Below are 22,053 nucleotides of genomic sequence, written 5' to 3'. Positions count from 1 at the left end.
TCTATCTATCTATCTATCTATCTATCTATCTATCTATCTATCTATATATCTATGTTTATAACAACACTCTAGCAACTAGCCAAACCAACCTAGCAACCACCCTCAGTACCCTAGCAACCACATAGCAACACCCTAGCAACCACATGGCAACATCCTAGCAACCACCCCAAGTACCCTAGCAACCACATAGCAACACCCTAGCAACTGCGCCGGGCACCTTAGCAACCACCTGTGGCACCTAGCAACCGCATAATAACACCCTAGCAACCACCCAGAGTACCCTAGCAACCGCATAGCAACAACCTCAGGTACCCAATAGCAGCCGACAACCTAGCAACCACCCAGAATACCCTAGCAACCGCATAGCAACACTTTAGTAACCACCCCAAGTACCCTAGCAACAGCATAGTAACACCCTAGCAACAGCAGCCGCATAGCAACAACATAGCAACCACCCAGAGTACCTTAGCAACCACATAGCAACACCCTAGCAACCATCCAGAATACCTTGGCAATATGAAACCATATGAACTAATTTAAGCTTCAATTCTATGTAATATTTCCTATCTATCTGTCTATCTATCTGTCTATCAGGCTGTATTGCCTTCAAAAGATTCAAGCTTTAAGCTTTAAAACTACTTTAAACTTCAAACTATTTCAAACTGAAAACCGTCAAACTTTAAAAAAATGTAAAAACTTTTACAACTTTCTGATCAGGCTTTCTCAAGCCAATTTAAAGTTGGTCTTGACAAACTTTATCTAGTTTAAACTTGCCGTGTATTTGCACCTCACCAAGAAACCTTTTTTGTATACATCAGATACAGAAATCAAACTCACATCTGACTAAATATGTTTACTAGGGATGCACAGCACATCAGTAGTACCATATTGGTTATTGGCTGATATTTGAAATTTTTAGCATTAGTTGATATAAAAAATATATAGGTGATAAAAATATATATAGGTGATAAAAAAAAAAAATAAAAAAAAATATATATATATAGATCTGAACCCTAAACACGTTTTGTTAAAAAAGCCAGTTTTGTCTACTTTCAAGGCATTGCGAGTTCACGTTTTTACTGCAGAAGCCGACAAGCGCCCTTGTTGTTTTTGAACAGAAGCCGATAAGTCCATTTTAGCGAATCAGCGTGTTGTATTCCAGTCAGGTGACAAGGCTACTTTCACTTTGAAAAGACATGCTAGCTGAGAGGAGTTTCGTCAAAGCTGACTAAATGTGATCGAGGATGAATCATTTCCACAAACTTGATGAACCTGTTATATCTTCTTCGGGGCGAAAAAGGAAAATAAAAGCTGAAACGTTTTCACGGAAACCTTGCAAAAGCAACGCGTTACAATGGTGAGGGAAAAGCTCCGTGTATTGTGCGTAATCACATCCATACAGTTTATGATCACAACAACAACAACAACGTTTGTCAGGCATTGTCATCTGAGGAGATTACAAAGATTAAACAAGTGTTTTTTAAAACTCTAAAGCATGAAATGTGACGTTATCTGCTTTTGCCAAAAAACGATTGTTGGCGTTATCTGCTTTTGTTATAAAACAAACTTTTAATATGTAAAAAAAACATACTTTCAATTAACTTTAATTTTGTAAATTACCTGTATTTGTTTAAGTTATTATTACTTAATCAAAACAACTCCACTGCAGTTTGATTGATATTATTTGGAATGCGCAATAAAAAAAGCGTGATTTCTGAAAAAAAGTAAAAATAGAATTATCGGTTTTTGCAAATGAACTCTTCATATACAGTGGTGTGAAAAAGTGTTGGCCCCCTTCCTGATTTCTTATTTTTTTGCATGTTTGTCACACTTTAATGTTTCAGATCATCAAACTAATTTAAATATTAGTCAAAGATAACACAAGTAAACACAACATGCAGTTTTTAAATGAAGGTTTTTATTATTAAGGAAAAACAAAATCCAAAACTACATGGCCCTGTGTGAAGAAGTGTTTGCCCCCCTGTTAAAACTGTGGTTTATCACACCTGAGTTCAATTTCTCTAGCCACACCCAGGCCTGATACTCTTAAGTGTGAAATAGCAAATCTCAATAAAATATCTATTTTCATACTGTAGATTATAATGTTGTAATGCCAAAATTTATTTGTAGCGTGATTTTTAGTATATTTTAAATATATTTACTAGTGCTGGGCAACAATTAATTTTTTTTTATCGCGATTAATTGCATGATTTTCTGCGATTTATTCGCATTATGCACAAAATTCAATAATGCATTCAAATGTAGTGTATTGCGCACTTTTTTCATTTAAAAGTACTGCTATATGAACAAAAGTGCAATAACATTTGGTCTGCAAACACTTTAAACAAATAAGGTGCTTTTTTACAGCAGTATTCCTTTTACATAGTAGCAGTTAAAATATTTATTGTAAATCTCAACTTATAAAATTAATGTAATCAAATTAAATATAAAACCAAAGCTATTTGCCACTGCCAGGGCATTAACGTTTTTATAGAAAATATTTTATGGTTTGTTATAGAAAAACAAGTTATGCTCAGAGTCCAGCGCCTCGATCATAACATTTATAACCGGCACCTTCCGAGTAGAGACCTACTCATCTGCGGGCGGGTAGAGATTTGTGTGTGCGGCATGCGGGAGAATAAGGGTGTACTCCCACTAGGCAATCTTAACCATGCCCGAGCGCGTTTGACCCCCAAAGCCTGGTTCGTTTGACTAGTGTGATCACTCCGTGCTGCGCTCGGGAGCGGTTCGTATAGCCGTCCCTGGCTCGGTAGGAAGAGGTGGGCCAGAGCGCGGTTCAGTTATATAGATTATGTGAGCGCTAACCGCGCCAGAGCGCGGAACTTATGATACGTGCAGCATGATTGCGTGAACATTTCTGAGCGGCAAGAGTGATAGATCTGTAAAGCAATATATTGTGAGAGGGCCGTGTGTTACCGCGTCACAAACCACTCAAAATAATAAACCACAAAGTTAACAAAATGATGCACTCCACTGTGTTGAGCGAGAGTGCTTCTCTGCTGTCTTCACATGCTATCGGAAACTTCCTATTTCCCACTTATGAAGTCGTGATTACGAGCACGTTGCATTCTTTTCTGTTAAAAATAACAAAGAACAGTGGTTTGTGAATGTTGATGCTTAGCCTAAATATTTTTATCGGGAGCATTCATGTGAGCGCTACTGGAGTCTTAGGCCCACCCCAAATGCTCTTATTGGTTGAGACGCATGATGACACCCATCCCAAGCCAGTAGGCCTACTGATCAACATCCCACCCCTCCTGTGACTCATGGTTTATCTGTATGTGTATTCGAACCAGTGAGCAATGGACTTTCAAAATAATAAAAAACTGCATTAATGGGCGATAAAATAATTGTCGGCATTAATCAATTAATGCGTTAACATGATAATAATGCGTTAACTTGCCCAGCCCTAGTATTTACACTAAAATACATTACATTTTAATATCAGTATATTCATTGCCATATCAGCCATAAATTGAAAATAATGATCTTATCAGCAAGAATTTTAATATTGGTGCATACCTAAAATTTAATGGTAAACAGCAATCCTTCCTCCTTCTGCATGGCGTTGGACAGCTATTGAAAGCCCGGGACACAACAAGCAGACGGTCGGCTGTTGGGCAATGTCAGGTGGTTGTTGAACGTTGATCGGCTTTACTTTTTTTGGGGGTGTTCCACACCATTGGCTCTAGTCGGATGCACTCTGTTTTTCAGCCGATTCTGCATGTCAAATCAGTGTTGGAACTCGTCCGCGAGAAAGAGAACTCTGACTGGCTATTCAGCTTAGTGAATGAGCGCACAGAAAAAACTGAACTGAAGAAAGCAAACCAATGACGGAGTAAAGAGAGAACGCAAAGACACTTGTTGTCATTCTATCTGTTACTTTTTATTTATCCACAAGAAGACGGCCAAGGGCTGACAATGCCAGTGCCATTTGCAACTTAGCAGACATGATAGAAAAAAAATCGTTAACACATTCCTTCCAGCAGATGAACTCCAGCCCCTCTTATCCCCCCTGCTCATCTCTAGTAATGTGAGTGGCAGTGTGACCTAATTGGCTGAGTGATTATGTGTACAGGTCCCATGCTGTGCCTGCATATGAGCAAGGGGCTTTAGTCCTGTGAGGAGCGTTCCTCGCCTTTAGTAATGAGGGAAGCAGAAGAAACTGCTCCCTTCCTTGTGCATTTTTCTCAGGGACATATTTCTCAGAAAAGATAACATCGGACACATTAAGGAATGTTTGAACGTAAGCCTGCAGGACACTGTGGTGCAGAAGTTTTTAGTGAGTTGTCAGTAGGCAAAATATTGCTTGTTTCTCATTGGCGGCCATCATAAATTCATTGTGGTAATGTATAATGTATTATAGCAGAATGTAATGAGCATTTCTCTAACTAGCGTATACATTTATTTCTCTCTCCAGCGTATATATTTGCCAAGTCCTTAAATGGTTATGCCTTTCTCCCTGCAGAAAGCAAAATGATGTGATTATTCTCTAAATCACCCATTTTCTCATTTCTGAATATCCTGCATGTTTAAAGAACCCCTTAGCGCGTTTGGCTCACAGGATGTTATGCTTCTAATATGATGTAGATGCCTTGAAAGTAAATACAGCCAAGGATTTTATCCACAAAAGCTTCTGCATTCTGCCAAATCTAACTGACACAGTGACCTAAGAGGATAAGATGAAGTTAAGAGTAAAAAGAAAGCCAATCAATACACGCTGTCTCTGCAAATGAGATACTACACTTGCTCAATTTATATATTTAAGATGGATAGGAAGTAATCACTCAAATCATGCATGAAAGTCTTGAATTGGATTCTCTGAAACTTTTAATTAAGTTCCCTAATTGTGTACCGATTTCATGTAGCTTTGCTTTCCTTTAAAAAAATACATTTAATAGCGATATGGAGTATAAAAGACATGCCTAATCTTTTCTTCAGAAGCTGCCTGTGGTTGTGTAGGTGTGAGGTTTTACACCATTATTTGGCATTCACACACAGCCATCACAAGCTCAATGACTCATTTATGCAGTAGGAAGTGTATTAGATTGTTGTGTTTCCAGAAAGGCCATATGTAACCTCAGCACTCCTTCAGGAAGTTCTCCTCTTTTAGTTTTCGTCTCGCCAGGCCATTACTCCCTGTTCTTTTCTGTTTGTGACATTTTATGTTCATGCTTCGCACTCTCCGCTCACTATAAATAACCTCTGGGATTGTGTGGCCATTGGCTGATCCGTGAAGGATTCTGCTTAAGGACTAATGGTTAGTCACCTGGTCTATAATCCCAGCAGATCGAGGTTAGTGCTGCCTGCGATCATCAGCTAGTGGCAGAGAATGTAGTTCATTGCTGCGTTATATGCAGTGCATAGTCATGCATAAACTGCATCAGTCTTTACCTCAATAAATATTCACAAGCTTTGTACAGTCACAGAAACATTGTGCTTTTAGTTTCAGGAAATAGTTGGAATTGAGGGAAATTGTTAATGTCCAACAGCAACAGTAAATATTTTAACTGGAGTGATGAAGAGAAAAATATTCAAATAAGAACGTTAACCCAGAATGAAGTGTGAAACATGAAAACATAACCTTTACCCAGGGTTTAGAATGGCCCATAAGTGTGAAAGCCCATGTGTTTGTCACAGTCATGCATAAACTGCATCAGTCTTTACCTCAATAAATATTCACAAGCTTTGTACAGTCACAGAAACATTGTGCTTTTAGTTTCAGGAAATAGTTGGAATTGAGGGAAATTATTAATGTCCAACAGCAACAGTAAATATTTTAACTGGAGTGATGAAGAGAAAAATATTCAAATAAGAACGTTAACCCAGAATGAAGTGTGAAACATGAAAACATAACCTTTACCCAGGGTTTAGAATGGCCCATAAGTGTGAAAGCCCATGTGTTTGTCAATCTGTGAATCTCTCTTTTTTTTTTATAACAGAATATTTACAGAAATTCAAACTTGTATAATGATTTATTAAATTAATGTGGTTGATTAAATGTATTAACATTTTATATTAATATTTTGTTTATATTAGCATTTTGTGATTGTATAGATTATTAAAAATTCCAAAATTGTATATTATTTTAAGAAAACAATAATTAGGGGAAATGAAAAGAAACATAATGTAAATAAACATACATTTAAATCAAGTTTCCATCTTGATTTTCTGTTCTTTTTAGTATTTTAATTTAATTTTAGAATTATATTTTAATATATGAATAGTACTAAAATTACTGGACATTTCCTGAGACCACCTGGCCTAATGTATTATTGTTCAGTGCAGTGTTGGACTCAAAAAGGAAGACTTTATCTTGATCTCACTTTATCACCAAAATGCATTAAATGTGCAGTTTTGGTAAAAGCAGTCAAATAATCTGTATCTAGGAACTGTAACTGTAAATTTTTGCTTATAAAAATGAATATGAAAAGCATACAAAACCTTGTTAGGTTGGTTTACCATTTTCCGTGGATTGACTTTTAGTAAGGAATGTTAGCCAGTAGTGCATTGCAGTGACTCGTCTCTTTGAGAATGCTTCATCTTTTTATTAATAGTCATCTATAGAGTGGGTGGATAATGATGGATCCATCTTATCAGTTATGTAAACCTTCATGCATTTAGCATGTCATCTTTATATGTGCTGCAAGCTGGATTGAATGTCTGGATTGAGGAGCAGGGATCATCTTAAAATTGCATTTTACAGGCTCAGGTTCAAGTGAAGAAGCTGAAAATAATCTGAAAAAATGTTGCTGTCAGTATTCTTGACTGTAGGAGTTTCAAACTGACCATTAGTTTTAGAATTACAAGTGTGTGAAGAGCCTTGAATTCTATTGATCTCGGGTAATTCATGAGGAAAACTGATTTACGTGGATGGTAAGGTCATTTTTCTGAAGAAATATGAATAGAAGCTGTCAGATTCTGCCTTTGAAAGCCATTATTCTCTGACAATGATCTTTTTTTTTTTTTTTTTGAGTAACTCATTTACCTCAGTTTAAATAATGAAAAACAGGAAATACTTGTCATGGTTTCTGTCCTTTGCCTCACACAAGAACATGAACTACCTGACCACTTTACAGAAAACAGTTTGTTGCTTCCCTTTCATAGGCTACAGTCTTTTAGAAATGATTTGTTGTTTGTGTAGGCTGTTACTTTCAGATTTGCTTATCAAGATTTGTGCCTGATAGTACAGGGAAATTCTCCAACGATCTGTAAATGTAATTGACCTTCATTCTCATTCTTATGTTTACGCTTGCTTTTGTTGTGCCTCTCTTTGGACCATTCCCTCATCCTATCCCATCTCATGAAATCAAATCGAGTGTAAATGATGTCTTCACACACAAGTAGCACAGATGTCTAGTGAATGTGAAATGCTCGAACACAGTTTTGGTGCAGTTGGTCCTGATTGATCACGCCTGTTACGCCAGGCCGTTGTGAAGAATGTGCTTGAAACGGATCACGTGTTTATGAGGGTTTTCCCATGACTTCTTCTGTCAGCTGTTGCTTGGCAACCTTGGATTAAGGAGATTGGCAGGAAGAGATAGGAAAGGGAGGGAGGAGGAAAAAGAGTTGGTTGTTCACTCCTCATGCGTCCGAGTAAAATATGAAGTTTCTTGCTTATCAGCACATCATGGACAAAAAAAATCATGAGAAAATGCTATGCTGACATGCAACTACTGTCCTTCAGACCACCTTGAGCAATACTGCTGTCTCTCTTTAGCTCCAAGGCATCATTCCACTCAAATTTAATCAGACATTTTGATAATTAAATCAGCAGCAGCTATAGGCATGCATTAAAGGGTGACTGTTCAGACAGGCATGTGTATTTCGGCTGGCATCAGGCAGCATTTCAGTAAATTCAGGCAATTGCTTAATCTCAAATCCTGTTACATGCCTCACATTCTGACAAACACAAAGTCCACAATGCACAATCCATTTAGCTGCAATGGTTGGTTTCGGTAACAGTCTGCATGAATTTAAGTGGTGGTATTTTAGGCATCAGCATCGACAGATTCGCCTTCTAAATTCAGCCCCATTTAGAGTTTTAGTGTCATTACACACACAAGTAAAAGATGTATACTTTACCATGTTAAGTTAAAATGAAACTCTGAAACTACTGAAGAATTTCCTCTGCTGAGAGACCTGCATTAAAAATGTTAACCAATCTTAGCAAGTGTTGACGTCTGCCATAGATCAGACAAGTTCGTGTCTTATGAAAGTCCTGTGGATACTTTTGGAATTTGGCTGCTAAAATAAAAATGTGGTAAAAACATGGTGTTTATAATAAGAATACAATTGATTTCCTCAGTATTTTAAATAAATAAATACTAGTTTGTGTAAACTAAACTGTGTAAAAAAATTAACATGAGTAATTTTGTTCACAAACAGATTCATGTCATTGCCGATTTATTGCTGTTCACTGTACTATAGTGAATGTGTTGTAGAAACATAAGGAACAATTCTGTACACTTATTACTCTAATCATTTATAGTCACTTTGAGGATTTTCTTTTTTCTATGGCTTAACTCAGATTTGCGGTCACCACAAATTTTAAGTTAGATTGTTTTTAAGGGAAAAAAAGGCAGATAAAATGCTTTTCAATGTTACACTTCATTGCAAAATAATATCAATCCAATTTTTAACACTATACTAAAAAATCATTCTGTGTGTGGAAGTCTCAGTTCACTCCTGTGGAAGGTTAACCAAAGAGGGCGGGGCTTAGAGAACAATCACTGTCCCTTTGAAAAAGTCCCTTTCAAGGAAAGTCGGTTCACTCAGTGGCCATATTTGCAATGCCTCTGGGCAGCTGTTTCAGACATGCAAGACCACTGCATGAACTTTCCAACACTGAAATCTCAAAAATAAATAATATTAAATAATATATTTCGAAACGGCAACAAAATCTGACATGGACTGTCCCATAAGTGTTGTTTCCTATGCTCAAATAGTATTAAGCAGAGGGAACCAGAGCTTCTAATGGCAGCTGTAGTGACATGACGACTTTACCAATTGTTGATCGGTTCTTTTATTTAGAAGGCGGGACTTATTTCACCATATTGTGCGTTGCACTTTCTCCTATTCATAGTAATTTGAGTGAACAGTCTTGTTATATTTACAGTCTTTGACGTTGTCCAGCTGAAAAACTGATGACAATGTCAATGGTTTGAAGTGTCCAGTAACTTATGTAAAAGGATTTTCTTAAAGTCAGATTTCTGCTCTTGGGTGGCTCAGCTGAAGTGTTCGTTTTAAACAAATCATTTGTAAATGAATTTCAAGAGGAATTTGGAAGTGCAGCTAGCACTTTCTCGAGGTCAGTGTCGAAGTAGCAGATTGAGACTCTCACAGGGCTATTTGAGTATTTCCTGTTCCCCATTCTCTCTCACTCTCTTTCGGAGTCGTGTTTTCCTACAGTGTGTCATGTGTCCTACAAGTAAGCTGGATAGATTCAGCACATTTGTGTCCATCGTCAGTAGTCAGCTAAAACCTCATTAGCTGAAGTCCCCTGAGACTGCACAGAAAAAATGTTGCAAGTCTAAACCCCTTTAAAGAGCAAGAAAACGCAACATTCCTTAACTTTCATTCAAGTTCAGACTTGCATGGTAAAGTTTTTCAAGAGTTCTTGAAAGTAGATAACTGGATAACGAGGACTTTTTAAATACACAAAGCACAAATAAAGCTACACATTTGCTTTCTTGTTCCTTCTTTTGACTTTCTTTATAACTACTCAACAAACTTGTATCGGCTCAGGGCTGTGACTCTACCTCTCTTGGTTATTATAAGGAAGTGCTGATTGCATTTGCTTCCTCAATCATCTGTAGTGTGAAGTGTTCAGCTTAAAGACTTATTTGGGCAAAAATGTGATCTTCCTCAAGTGCACTTGTAACAGAAAAGGGGAAAAATTCTTTATTTCAGCTTTTTGGGCAGCAACTGCTTTGCGTTTCCATATAGATGGTAAAACATTATTTTGTCAGCTGTGTTTGGTAAGAATACAGCTGAAGCTTTCCAGATTGTTGCAACCAACTGAAGTGTTACTACATTCTGTCTTGTTGGATTTTTAGCACTTGGGAGCTTTTCATAATCTGTGAAGTATCTTAAACACCACATGTAAGTTAGAGTAAATGGAGTCAGTCAGAAACTGAAAATACTTTAATCACCTGGTCTTGATTTCACTCTTGTCTTATGTTTTGATTAATTAAATGCATCCTTGCTGAATAAAAGTATTAATTTCTCCTAAAAAATTCTAATGACCCCAAAACCTTTGAATGATGATAGTGTATCTTTGGAAACAAGGCCACTGGAAAATTGTTATCGGTTGATGAGGTTTTGTTAATGGTGTTTTGATTAATTAAATGCATCCTTGCTGAATAAAAGTATTAATTTCTCCTAAAAATTCTAATGACCCCAAAACCTTTGAATGATGATAGTGTATCTTTGGAAACAAGGCCACTGGAAAATTGTTATCGGTTGATGAGGTTTTGTTAATGCTACTTTTTTTTTTTCTGCAGATCCCATTTACATTTCTATGTAAAATGGAATTTGTGGATAAACCAGGAGACCATAAGTCATAATTCACCATGTTCAGGCTAAAAACGTCTGTTGAGCATGATTGGGAGGAAATTACACCAAGTGATTCAGCTTGACTCATGACAATAAAATGCAAAGAACAGGCATGGCGGTAATCTTTTACAAATCTTGGTCATTCTAAAGCATGAGGACTCTTTCAGAAGTAAGCATATGTGATTTCAGGAGTTAATTTATAATTAAACATGGTGGATTTAAATTACAGCTGACCTTTAATCGCACTGAGCATGCTTGACCTTTCTTTTGTTAAACAGACTAGCCGTATGCAGACGTAAATTATTGATTTGAAACCACTATGGACACTGGTTGCTCGGTCTCTCAAGTGATCTGATTTTGCCTTTCAAAAATAAACCACCAGCTTAATCTCGCTTGCCGTGAAATCACATTAGTTTGATTAACCGCTGCTGTACTGTAATCTTCAACCAAACCCTGGATAGCAGTGTCCACAGAGAAACATGACCCTCAGATGCCCCACAACTGCAATCCTTCATCAAACAGCATTTTTCAGAGCACTGTGATCAAGGTTAGCCTGATATGTCAGATGCCACAGCACGAAGAGTTCATTTGAGAGATTTTGTGCCCCTGAACATGAACACGCTCTTTTGGCCTTTGAATTAGTGATGAGAAGATGTCAGTGATACAGGGTTAATGAGAAGAGATGCAGTTTTATGTGTGTGTGAGAGACCTGGCATCAGCAGGGTGTCTTGTGTCGGTAGACAGGAATACAGAAGCCATGTCTCTGAGGCAGGTGGAGACACACTCCATATTCATGAGCAGGGAGCATGATGGGATTGCCTAGAAGGAGTTAATGAGGGAGATAAAAACTTATCGGCAGAATATTTATAGATTTAGTCTTCAAATTAATTGAAAATTGAAGTATTTATTAATGTCTTATTTTACTTTAAATGTCTCTTATTTCATTGTTTTATTTTAATATTTTATTTTAAACTCTTACTTTAATATCTTGTTTCATTTAGTTGTAATATCTTATTTTTCTGTAATGTCTCTTTTACCATTGTTTTAATTCTGTATATTTTATTTTAATCTTTTATTTTAATGTTATTGTACTTAAATATCGTATTTCATTTTATTTTATTGTATTAATATCACTTAAGCTGTCCAAAACAAATTTGAAGCTTTCTTAGAGCACTATTGGGCAAATTGAAAATATCTTTCAGGGAAGAAGGAAGAACAAAATGACAAGAAGGAAGTAAGAATCCAAGGAAGAAAGAAGATTTACTAGTTGATCAGAGTCTCATTCAAAATGCATTGGCCTCTGCTTTTAATTAAAGGACCCTGTTACCATGGCAACGTAAAACCTCATCTTTGGGCAATATGTGGGTTTTTTGCTTGTGTGTATATGTGGACGTGTAGAGGAAGTGGTCTCCATTTGAAGCTTTCTTAGAGCACTATTGGGCAAATTGAAAATATCTTTCAGGGAAGAAGGAAGAACAAAATGACAAGAAGGAAGTAAGAATCCAAGGAAGAAAGAAGATTTACTAGTTGATCAGTCTCATTCAAAATGCATTGGCCTCTGCTTTTAATTAAAGGACCCTGTTACCATGGCAACGTAAAACCTCATATGTGGGTTTTTTGCTTGTGTGTATATGTGGACGTGTAGAGGAAGTGGTCTCGTACATAATAATTGAGAGAAAAGGGATATCATGTGACTATTCCTTTCTCATCGCCCCATTGCTGCACACTAACTCACCCGTCCCACACAGTTCTCTGGCCTTTGCACCAGAAAATATGCACCTGTGGATCAATTTAACTCATTATCGATGCAAAAGAAGAGGAGGCAGATATAATCGGTCTGGCCTGTGTGAATGTCACATGTTCCAAACCATTAGTGATTACGTCTGCTGAACCACAGGAAGTGTGTGTGTGTGTGTGTGTGTGTGTTTGTGAGAGAGATGTAAGATCAGTGTCCTCCTTTCTTTCCTGTGTATAAGAGAAATGACTGAAATGCTTTAACGTTTATATAACATCAGGCTTATGTTTAGTCTGTAGATTCTATGTATAAAGTTTGCCAGTTGTAATGCTCTCGGATGTACACACAAGTATCTTGGATTGCTATTTACTCAGTAAATTGCCAGCAGCTCATAAGCTGTTTATTAAAAATGCAGGAGAGATGAACATTAAGATGAAGTGTGTGTGTGTGTGTGTGTGTGTGTGTGTTTGTGAGAGAGATGTAAGATCAGTGTCCTCCTTTCTTTCCTGTGTATAAGCGAAATGACTGAAATGCTTTAACGTTTATATAACATCAGGCTTATATTTAGTCTGTAGATTCTATGTATAAAGTTTGCCAGTTGTAATGCTCTCGGATGTACACACAAGTATCTTGGATTGCTATTTACTCAGTAAATTGCCAGCAGCTCATAAGCTGTTTATTAAAAATGCAGGAGAGATGAACATTAAGATGATCTCAGCAGCGGGTATAATAAATGGGTGGCTGTTAATGAACACTTCAGCTCTGACTGATGATATTGATGCTTTAATAGATTCCTGTATGTTTCAGAGCAGAATGTTCATAAGTCAAGATAGACACCATATTTTATTGTACACAAATGAAAACAAGATGGGTTGTATTGGTGTAGATCAGTGGTTCTCAGCAAAGTTCCAGGAGCTCCTCAGTAAGTTTTAAAATGATTTAAAAATACTTGTATTAACCATGTTCCTAATAATAAATAATAAAGATGTACAACATTAAAATGACACTTTTTTGGGGGGGCCTGTACTTCTGCCCTCCACAGGAGTTTTCATTCAAATAAAATTATGTGTAGTGTCTTCCCAGATTAAAGTCTTTGTAATGATTTGATGTTGAGAGTTCTCACTGGTAACACTTTTACAAGAATGACTTTTTTTTTAACCTTTTACTTATTTAAATGATCTTTAAATTGAAATAAGCTGAAAATATATGAACCGTTGGTAAGAGAAGTGAAAGATGTTCCAATAGTCCTGATAAGGTATTCCTGCTAGTGAGGGCCCAGTTATTTATCTGCACTGCCCTCTGTTGATCACCGGAGACATTACAGCATTATCACCAGTGATGAGATGGCTGTTCCTTGTGTTTTCAGGAACATTTATTTCAAAAGAAGTCCTGTTTTACATGATATTTATGCATTAATAACTTAGTTGCTTGTGTGTGTGCAGGTATGATTTAGAGAAAGACAACTTCATCGATCTGATGGAGCTGAAGCTGATGATGGAGAAACTCGGAGCACCTCAGACTCACCTGGGCCTGAAGAACATGATCAAAGAAGTAGATGAGGACTTCGATGGCAAACTCAGCTTTAGAGAGGTAAATGCTTCAGTATGTCAAAACATGATTTAATAACTTAGTTGCTTGTGTGTGTGCAGGTATGATTTAGAGAAAGACAACTTTATCGATCTGATGGAGCTGAAGCTGATGATGGAGAAACTCGGAGCACCTCAGACTCACCTGGGCCTGAAGAACATGATCAAAGAAGTAGATGAGGACTTCGATGGCAAACTCAGCTTTAGAGAGGTAAATGCTTCAGTATGTCAAAACATGAAACAATTTGCTTGCAGATTTGGCTGTATTTCACAGCAACGAAGTACATGATGAAGAGCAGGAAACTACTTGTATTCCCCCATTAATCACCTTATTTCCTTCTTTTTCTCTCTAGTTTCTTCTTATCTTCAGAAAAGCAGCAGCAGGAGAGCTGACAGAGGACAGCGGGCTTCATGTCTTGGCACGTTTGTCAGAGATTGACGTGTCAACTGAGGGAGTGAAGGGAGCCAAAACATTCTTTGAGGCAAAAGTAAAGTATCATGACATTTTAATACTTTTTTTCCCACCCCTAAGTGAAATAAATCCTCAGGTTTAACCATCAGCATATTCATTCATTCATATTTGTAAACCCCTCTTAGTCTATGACAGCTCTATAACTGTAATTTCCTGCCTAGATAGGTTGTATTGAATGCCTCTGATAAGGAAATTCAATTTAGGATTACCTAAAAATGTATATTTGTCTCTGACAGGTGCAGGCCATTAACGAATCAAACCGGTTTGAGGCAGAAATCCGTCAGGAGCAGGAAGAGAAGAAGCGTCAGGCGGAGGAGAGGAAACAAAGACAAGCTGCTTTCAAAGAGCTGAAGTCAACCTTCAAATAGCCTCATCCATCTCGACAGCCTCGATTTACTCGTCACGTTTGTCCATCTGTCTGCCATCAGAGTCCCCCGCAATCAGAGATACTATGCAAGGCTGTGAAATGCTCAGAGATTCATGCAGATTCATCTTGAGAGAGGGACACCTGTGTAGTTTGTGCTCACGAGCGGATGTTGGTGTTGAAATCGTCTGTTTATCGTCGTTTGCTTCTCTCGCTCTCTCTCAGGCTGATTTTAAATGTGAAGCCAGACACTGATCTCAATACATTGGATTGGATTTGTTCTGTTTCAGTGTCACGTATGTGTGTGTGTGTATATATGTACTGTAGTCCATTCACCCCATCAGTTTCATTTTAGTTTGAATGGCATTTTGTCTTGTTCTCGTCAACGTGTCAGTAGGGTAACATTTTAAAGTTTTTTTTAATCAACTAGTACTCTCAGTATGCCATATCCAGTCCGTTGTATTCATATCAGTGGCAATTTAAGCAGGAAATGCTTTTCACTGTACCGTGACTAATTCAACTTTCATCGTTGACTATTTAAACATGAGGACAAACATTAGTGTACACCAGACCTCTGCTCTCGTTCACAGATACATTAAATATATTATTATTGAGCAGAGAGAGAGAGAGAGATGGAGAAGTGGTTTTGGGTGTATGTGCATGTGTGGTGATGATTGTAATTGTGTTTGTTGAGTGTTTATCAATGTTTTCTTGCATGGTCACCGTGGTGTGGTTTTTCCTACATGGTTCCCTTTAGTCTATAAGTTGTCCAGTGTTAAATGTGGCACACACAGGCTTACAATTAGTCTTTAAGATCAAAATGATGACATGAAATGGCTGTAAATTTGAAACGGCTTACTTTTGCCTTACAAAAGTAAGTCATTACAGTTTAATTTCTTTAGCTTGTGTGTTTGATGTCGATGGAGGGCGATAGTCATCTGACTGTTTATACTCTGAACCCCTGTATTTTGTGCTTCCTGAACAGATAACTGTAACATGCTTATAGGGTTGGTCAGATACCACAGATGGCGTGAAATCCTCCTCAGCTTTTATATAAAGGGATAGTTCACCCAAAAATCATTTACACACCCTTGTGTTTTTCCAAACCTGAATAGCTTTCTTCTGTGGGACACAAGGGTTTACTTTAGAAAAAGTTTAAACTGTTTTTGTCCATATAATGAAAGTCAGTGGGATCCAGAACTACACTGAACCCCCTTTAAAAGACACAAATATCACTGAGACGTTTTTCTTTGGTGTGAGAAGAGAGAAATTCATACAGGTTGGTATGACATGTGGGTGAATTAATTATTTTGGGGGAACTTTCCCTTAAGAGTCAAGTCTCTAAATCTAAGTCTGGGTTGCTTAATATTATTCAAAATATGACCACATTTCCAAGCCTTGCAGAGCAGCCCATGCTCAGTGAGATAAAGTAAAATCAAAAAGTTTTTCATGCATAGAATATAGACCTCATTTGCTAATGAAATACGCATGGCTTTTCTGTAGAGCCAGTGCATGTAATTCAACATCTAAATGAAAGAATTTCATGCTTCTGAATAGGATCTAATATTAAAGTATTTAGTAAAAAAAAAATAGAATAGGTTTCAAAGTTTACTGTGACATCATCTGAAAAATGAGGGAACATTTCTAATGAAATCATCCAAAAGTGTAATGAATTAAACCTTTTATGGTCATGTGACATGCAGTACACTGTGGCAAAGGTAACTGAGATGCTATGTATAAAGAAATATATATTTTCATGTGATGAAAATCAAAAAATAATTTTAGTTTTGTATGGAAAGCTGTCTTGTGAAAAGAAACGTTCTTATTTTCTCAATATGAATTGTGTTGCCTACAATCTTGTCTCCCTTTGGTTCTCCATGTATCTGATGTTCCTTAGGGTTTTCCATTACAATCTAATCAGTAAAGGCAAAATACCCTTTAGTCTTTTCTATAATGGAGACAATAATGTTGGCAATTGCTGTGCTTCATGTTGTTCTTTGTTTTTGTGTTCCAAGTCACTGGTAAATGTTCCTGTTTGCTCACTAGTTCTGTGGAAATTCAAATAATAGGTGTATAAATATTTGTCTCCCAATCTGTCCAGCTATCCACATGTTCTTTTTCTTTTATCTACTGTTCAACTAAAAGGTGTTGAAAATATTAGCTGTTAAAGGGTGAATGTGCTCTATATGTTATTGATTGAGGAGTTGACTGACGACACTAATCAAACAGCTGTTGCATTCTGTTAGAAGCCATAAACCATTCTGTCATTCCTTTGGAGAGATTTTAGCTGTTCCATTGTTGTCGTGCCAAATGATCTCACACTGTGTTAAGCTAATTTTAGTACAACATTCCCTGAAATCCATCAGGATACTTCTGATCAGCAGAGATTTGAATTAATATGAGCACAGCTAATTGGAATTTAGATTGAACTTCACTGATCTACAGTGTTAACATTTTTAAAAAGTAAGAACTCGTAATTAATTGGTAAAAACCCTTTTTACAGTTTTGGCTTTATAATTAATGTTTGTACATCTGAATAATCACATTAGAGCTTTGGCAGTATTAATTTCTGTGGGGGGAAAAACACTCCTTCCGATGCAGATAACACACAAACAGCACAACATTTTTAAACTTTTTTTTTCCTTTTATTTGATTACTTTTTTCTGACAAAAAATGACAGTGTAGTTAAATTTGACAATTTCATCTTATGGCATGTTTTTGTTGTTTAATTCATCATTCCAGTGATTTGGCAATGGTTGAGAGGGCCTTGAATCATCCTGATCATATCTGTACCTTGCTGTCACTGTCTATGTCAGTTGAACTGGTGGTTATGGTATCATACTCTTGTAAGCTTATACATATTGATATGTGGCTTCTATAATATGCACATTTATTTTTGATTTTCTTACTAAAATGTACAATTATTCTTGTGACAATAAAAATACTTTTAATTTGGAAACATTTTGTTTGTTTTGGTGATTTATACAGTTATGTATCATACTCGTTTATATCCAAAATGAAAAAGATTTAGAAAATAAACAATTAAATATATACCGTAATATAGATAGAATATATAAATATAAAACAAATCCTATTATTATATAAATAATACAATATGAAAATTAAAAAATATATATATACATACCAAATAAAACTGGTTGTTTTAAAGTAATAAAAACTCTATGTTGTTAGTCTTATGTTTGAGGATCTGGGGCCGTTATCAAAGAGAAGATGTGACCTTGAATTCCAAAGTGCACACGACTAAAACACTCCCGTTTATGAAATTATTACTATTAAATTTTTTTGTAAATGACCTTAAACGGTATGATGCCAAGTGACCAACTCAAAATACCATCACTAGATGTAGCTGTTTGCAAGCCCTGATTCTGTCGTCGCATGAAATGTTTTTCTCATCTAAATTACAAAATGTAACTTGAACACAAAACCTGTACTACAAGATTTGCGCTTGATATGTTGTAAAACAAAACAAGCTTGGATACATGTTAACGGAAACGCAATCGATTCCGGAACTATTGTTCAGATGTGAGGCGCAGCTCCTCCGGACTTTCGTCGTGGTTGCGCGCGGAAGTGTTAGTCACGTGACACGTCTCAAGCGTAAATAGTTGTCTCCTCAGAGCGACTGATCGCAGACCTCGCTGTTTTACCTGCATAAATGAGTATCGACTTAACTTTTGTCTAGTAGCCACAGTTTACTGGAATATTCAAACTAAGCAGGACAAAATGAACGTGGACCTTACGCAAACCGGACAGACTGGAGCAGCAACCGCATCCAGCAGCAGCAGCAGCAGCAGCAGCAGCAACTGCGTCCCGAACAGCGCCTCCACAAACGCCAGCAGCATCCCTGCGGTCGGCAGCGGTAATGGTGGGGGTCTTTTTTGACAGTTTAAATGCGCACAGAGTAGCTGTTGCCTTTTAACCTTTAGCCACTTAAGTGTTGGTCTGTATAAAGATGGAGAGTAACGTTAGTGTATCTGTAATCTTTATTATTCGTGCAGTTCTGAAGGTCTGTCGTACTTTTCCCCTCACAGTTCCGACCTCGGCAGCAATGGCAACTCCATCATCCGACTCCAGCGTGTCAAACGGGGTGTATGTGCACACAGGCATCGCTAATGGAGACGTGAAGCCCGTTATCTCGACCACACCGCTGGCTGATTTCCTGATGCAGCTGGAGGATTACACTCCTACAGTCAGTCCACACATGCTTGCAGTACTGCAGTACATTCTTTGATTCTGGGTGTCTTTAGGAGTTAACAAACTGTCTCTGTTTTTCAGATCCCAGACGCAGTCACCGGATACTACCTCAACCGAGCTGGGTTTGAAGCCTCAGATCCAAGAATGTGAGTTGGAATGATGTTCTCTCAGAAAGCTGTTATGTAGTGCTGCTGCTAAAAACATGTTAGGGTCTTTAAGCAAACATTTTTTCTAACAAAAGTAACTTTTTAATGTAGTTTAAAGGCCCATTTACACCATAACTGTAACGATAACTATATTAACGTCCACATCAGTGGATGATAACGTTTATTATCAGTGTTATTTTGAACTAAATATTAACTAAAACTATTAAAAATACTTTTTAATTGGACAAAAAGGCTGAAATGAAATATAAATATTAGATTAAAAAAAATTAAAGTTGAGAAGTTGCTTTGGCAACTAACTGAAATAAATATATAGTTTAAGTACTAAAACGGAAATAAAAATAAATGTACGCTAAATAAAAAAAAATGGCAAAAACACATTTATTAAAAATGTTGATAAATACTATAATAATATATATTTAACAGTTATTACAGTGGTGGCCAAAATTATTTGAACACTAATATTTTCACCAGCTAAAAAATGGTTTTAAGTCAGTTCTATGTTTTGATGTAGTGTGTCAGTAGGAAATTTAAAGTTGAGAAGTTGCTTTGGCAACTAACTGAAATAAATATATAGTTTAAGTACTAAAACGGAAATAAAAATAAATGTACACTAAATTTAAAAAAATGGCAAAAACACATTTATTAAAAATGTTAATAAATACTATAATAATATATATTTAACAGTTATTACAGTGGTGGCCAAAATTATTTGAACACTAATATTTTCACCAGCTAAAAAATGGTTTTAAGTTATTTCTATGTTTTGATGTAGTGTGTCAGTAGGAAATATCAGTTTACATTTCCAAACATTCATTTTGCCATTAATTGTAATAATCCAGTGAGATTTTTGTCTGACAGCAGCCAGTGCTCCACACAGAGATCTGATCTGATCATCATCTGTCTGGAATGACATGAAGAACCTGAGACAAACTAAATCCAGAAGATCTGTGACAATGTCTCCAAGATGCTTCAAGAAACCTAACTGCAAAGCTACAGTACTGTTACAAGTTTTAGGCACCTGTGTAAAAATGCTGTAAAATGAGGAAGCTGTCAAAAATAATGTCATTAATAGATTTTCTTTATCAATTAATTTCTATTAACTAAATTAAATCAACATTTGGCGTGAGCATCCTTTGCGTTTAAAGCAGCTTTTGCCCTAAGTGCACTTGCGCATAGTTTTTCAGGTAGGTTTCTTGGAAGTATCTTGGAGACGTTGCCAGATTGGCTTTAAATATTTCACCATTCATCAGCTGGAAAAAAAAAATCGCTTTAGAAATTATACCAATGACATCATTGCCCTGTCCTTACAGGACACAGAACACTCCCTACAGAAGTAGAATGATTTTTAAAACTTTAAAACTTAAATGAGTATTGTCCTGTGAATGGGCTTAAATAACACATTCATGTGTCATGAAGTGTATTGCATTGTTGGTAATACATTAGGCCAATATTAAAACTTATTTAAAAATCCTCATCATGAATCTTCCTTGACATCTTTATTCTGTGTTATCAGAATCCGTCTCATATCATTGGCGTCTCAGAAGTTCATCTCAGATATTGCAAACGATGCACTACAGCACTGCAAAATGAAGGGCACGGCCTCTGGAAGCTCCCGAAACAAGACCAAGGTTTGTGTTTGCAAATTGTGATAAGTACAGTAACATATTCTACAATAAATCTAGATAATGAATGTTTCATCTGCAGGCCATCATTTGTAGAAGTTAAAAATGTGTTGTAAAAATCTCTCATTCACACTGATCTCATCACACCTCCCAGGACAAGAAGTACACGCTGACAATGGAAGATCTGACACCAGCCATGGCAGAGTATGGCATAAATGTAAAGAAACCTCATTACTTCATTTGAGGGGAAGTGCTTCATGGAAATGGACTGCTGGAAATGCGCTGTTTGTCCCATCAGAACTTTGAAGACATTATCCTTCAGCGTGGGAACCATCGGCCCACTGGCCCTCAGCTTTTTGTATTTCCTTTAAGCGTGTTTGATTGCACCACACCGTGGGACTTTAGTTGATGTCAGTAAAAATCCTGTATAAATAAATTCATTGTAATTACGTTTTGTGTAATTGCACATCTTCTGTTACTGAAGCCTAGTGGGATCAATTATTGTGAAAATGAGTCTTAATTTAACCACTGTAAAGCTGTTACACTTCTGACGTCAGTTCATACACTGTCTGAGCCTCTCATCTCTGCTTTATGGATTTAGCTTCACGCCATAAGAGGCTTGAGCAGTGATGTGTTGCAGTATTAATAGTACCTAGAGCTGCTCTCAAGTTTCCCTCTCTACAGTGTAGTACAGCTGCACTGGCCATAGACCGCTCATTACACCATCTGTCTACAGCAAATATGATATTAATAATATTTAAATACTAGCCTTTGCTTTGTGCTATTTGCAGTTGCACTTCATCTGTATGTGCTCACAGGCATAGTTAATGCAGATGTAAAGCTCAATAATAGAGTGACAGGGCAGTTATATTAATATTAAAGCTAGTATTCATAAAAATTAAAATGCAATTACTGTGCTCTTATTTGAAAAACTGATTATTTTGTGTTAATATTAAATGATTTCATCAAATGAATGCATATTTTCCAGATTATTTCTACAACACAATATAAATCTAAATAGCTAGACAACCTTTTCCCACATCCCAAGAAAAAATGTGAACATCTCTCTCATGTTTATTAAATTGCACTTTTAACAAATGTTCATTTGCAAGACACACAGGCTGAGGTGGAAAGTGAAAACGTGTATCTAAATGCAAATCCATCAATGTCTTGTACTTTGCAATGAAATATAAAAATGTGCTGAACAGAAATGACAGATCAGACCTTATACAAGAGAAAATACAGCTTTTAAGACGTCAATTTGTGGCATCGGTCCACACATTCTTTTAAGTTCAGCTATACTTTAAAAAGGTGCAA

The 22,053-nt window shown here is 36.7% G+C and overlaps 2 protein-coding genes across 4 annotated transcripts in view; both read left to right on the top strand.

Moving 5' to 3' along the window:
• LOC107550510 (EF-hand domain-containing protein D2-like) overlaps positions 1–15,856 on the top strand; it is a 19,661-nt gene extending 3,805 nt beyond the window's left edge. The window contains exons 2-4 of one of the 2 annotated variants that reach the window (XM_016231816.1): positions 13,756–13,903; positions 14,253–14,387; positions 14,608–15,856. In XM_016231816.1, the coding sequence (XP_016087302.1) occupies positions 13,756–13,903; positions 14,253–14,387; positions 14,608–14,739 (415 nt within the window). In that variant the 3' untranslated portion in view covers positions 14,740–15,856. Of the gene's footprint in view, positions 1–13,755; positions 13,904–13,962; positions 14,111–14,252; positions 14,388–14,607 lie in introns of both variants that reach the window. The other variant, XM_016231815.1, reaches the window with a different exon arrangement.
• A 2,422-nt stretch (positions 15,857–18,278) lies between these two features.
• Positions 18,279–21,214, top strand: LOC107550511 (transcription initiation factor TFIID subunit 10-like). 2 transcript variants are annotated; one of them, XM_016231818.1, is made up of 5 exons: positions 18,279–18,612; positions 18,785–18,942; positions 19,029–19,093; positions 20,628–20,742; positions 20,891–21,214. In XM_016231818.1, exons 1-5 carry the CDS (start codon positions 18,477–18,479, stop codon positions 20,978–20,980), a joined length of 564 nt encoding a protein of 187 aa, XP_016087304.1. In that variant the 5' UTR covers positions 18,279–18,476; the 3' UTR covers positions 20,981–21,214. The 2 variants fall into 2 exon arrangements, with proteins under 2 accessions (XP_016087304.1, XP_016087303.1); XM_016231817.1 differs by having other exon boundaries at positions 18,280–18,618.
• Positions 21,215–22,053: the final 839 nt, after the last annotated feature.

The sequence above is a fragment of the Sinocyclocheilus grahami genome, unplaced genomic scaffold (assembly GCF_001515645.1).
Source record: "Sinocyclocheilus grahami isolate Dianchi unplaced genomic scaffold, SAMN03320097.WGS_v1.1 scaffold399.1, whole genome shotgun sequence".
Classification (NCBI taxonomy): domain Eukaryota; kingdom Metazoa; phylum Chordata; class Actinopteri; order Cypriniformes; family Cyprinidae; genus Sinocyclocheilus; species Sinocyclocheilus grahami.
This window is presented reverse-complemented; position numbering and strand designations above follow the sequence as displayed.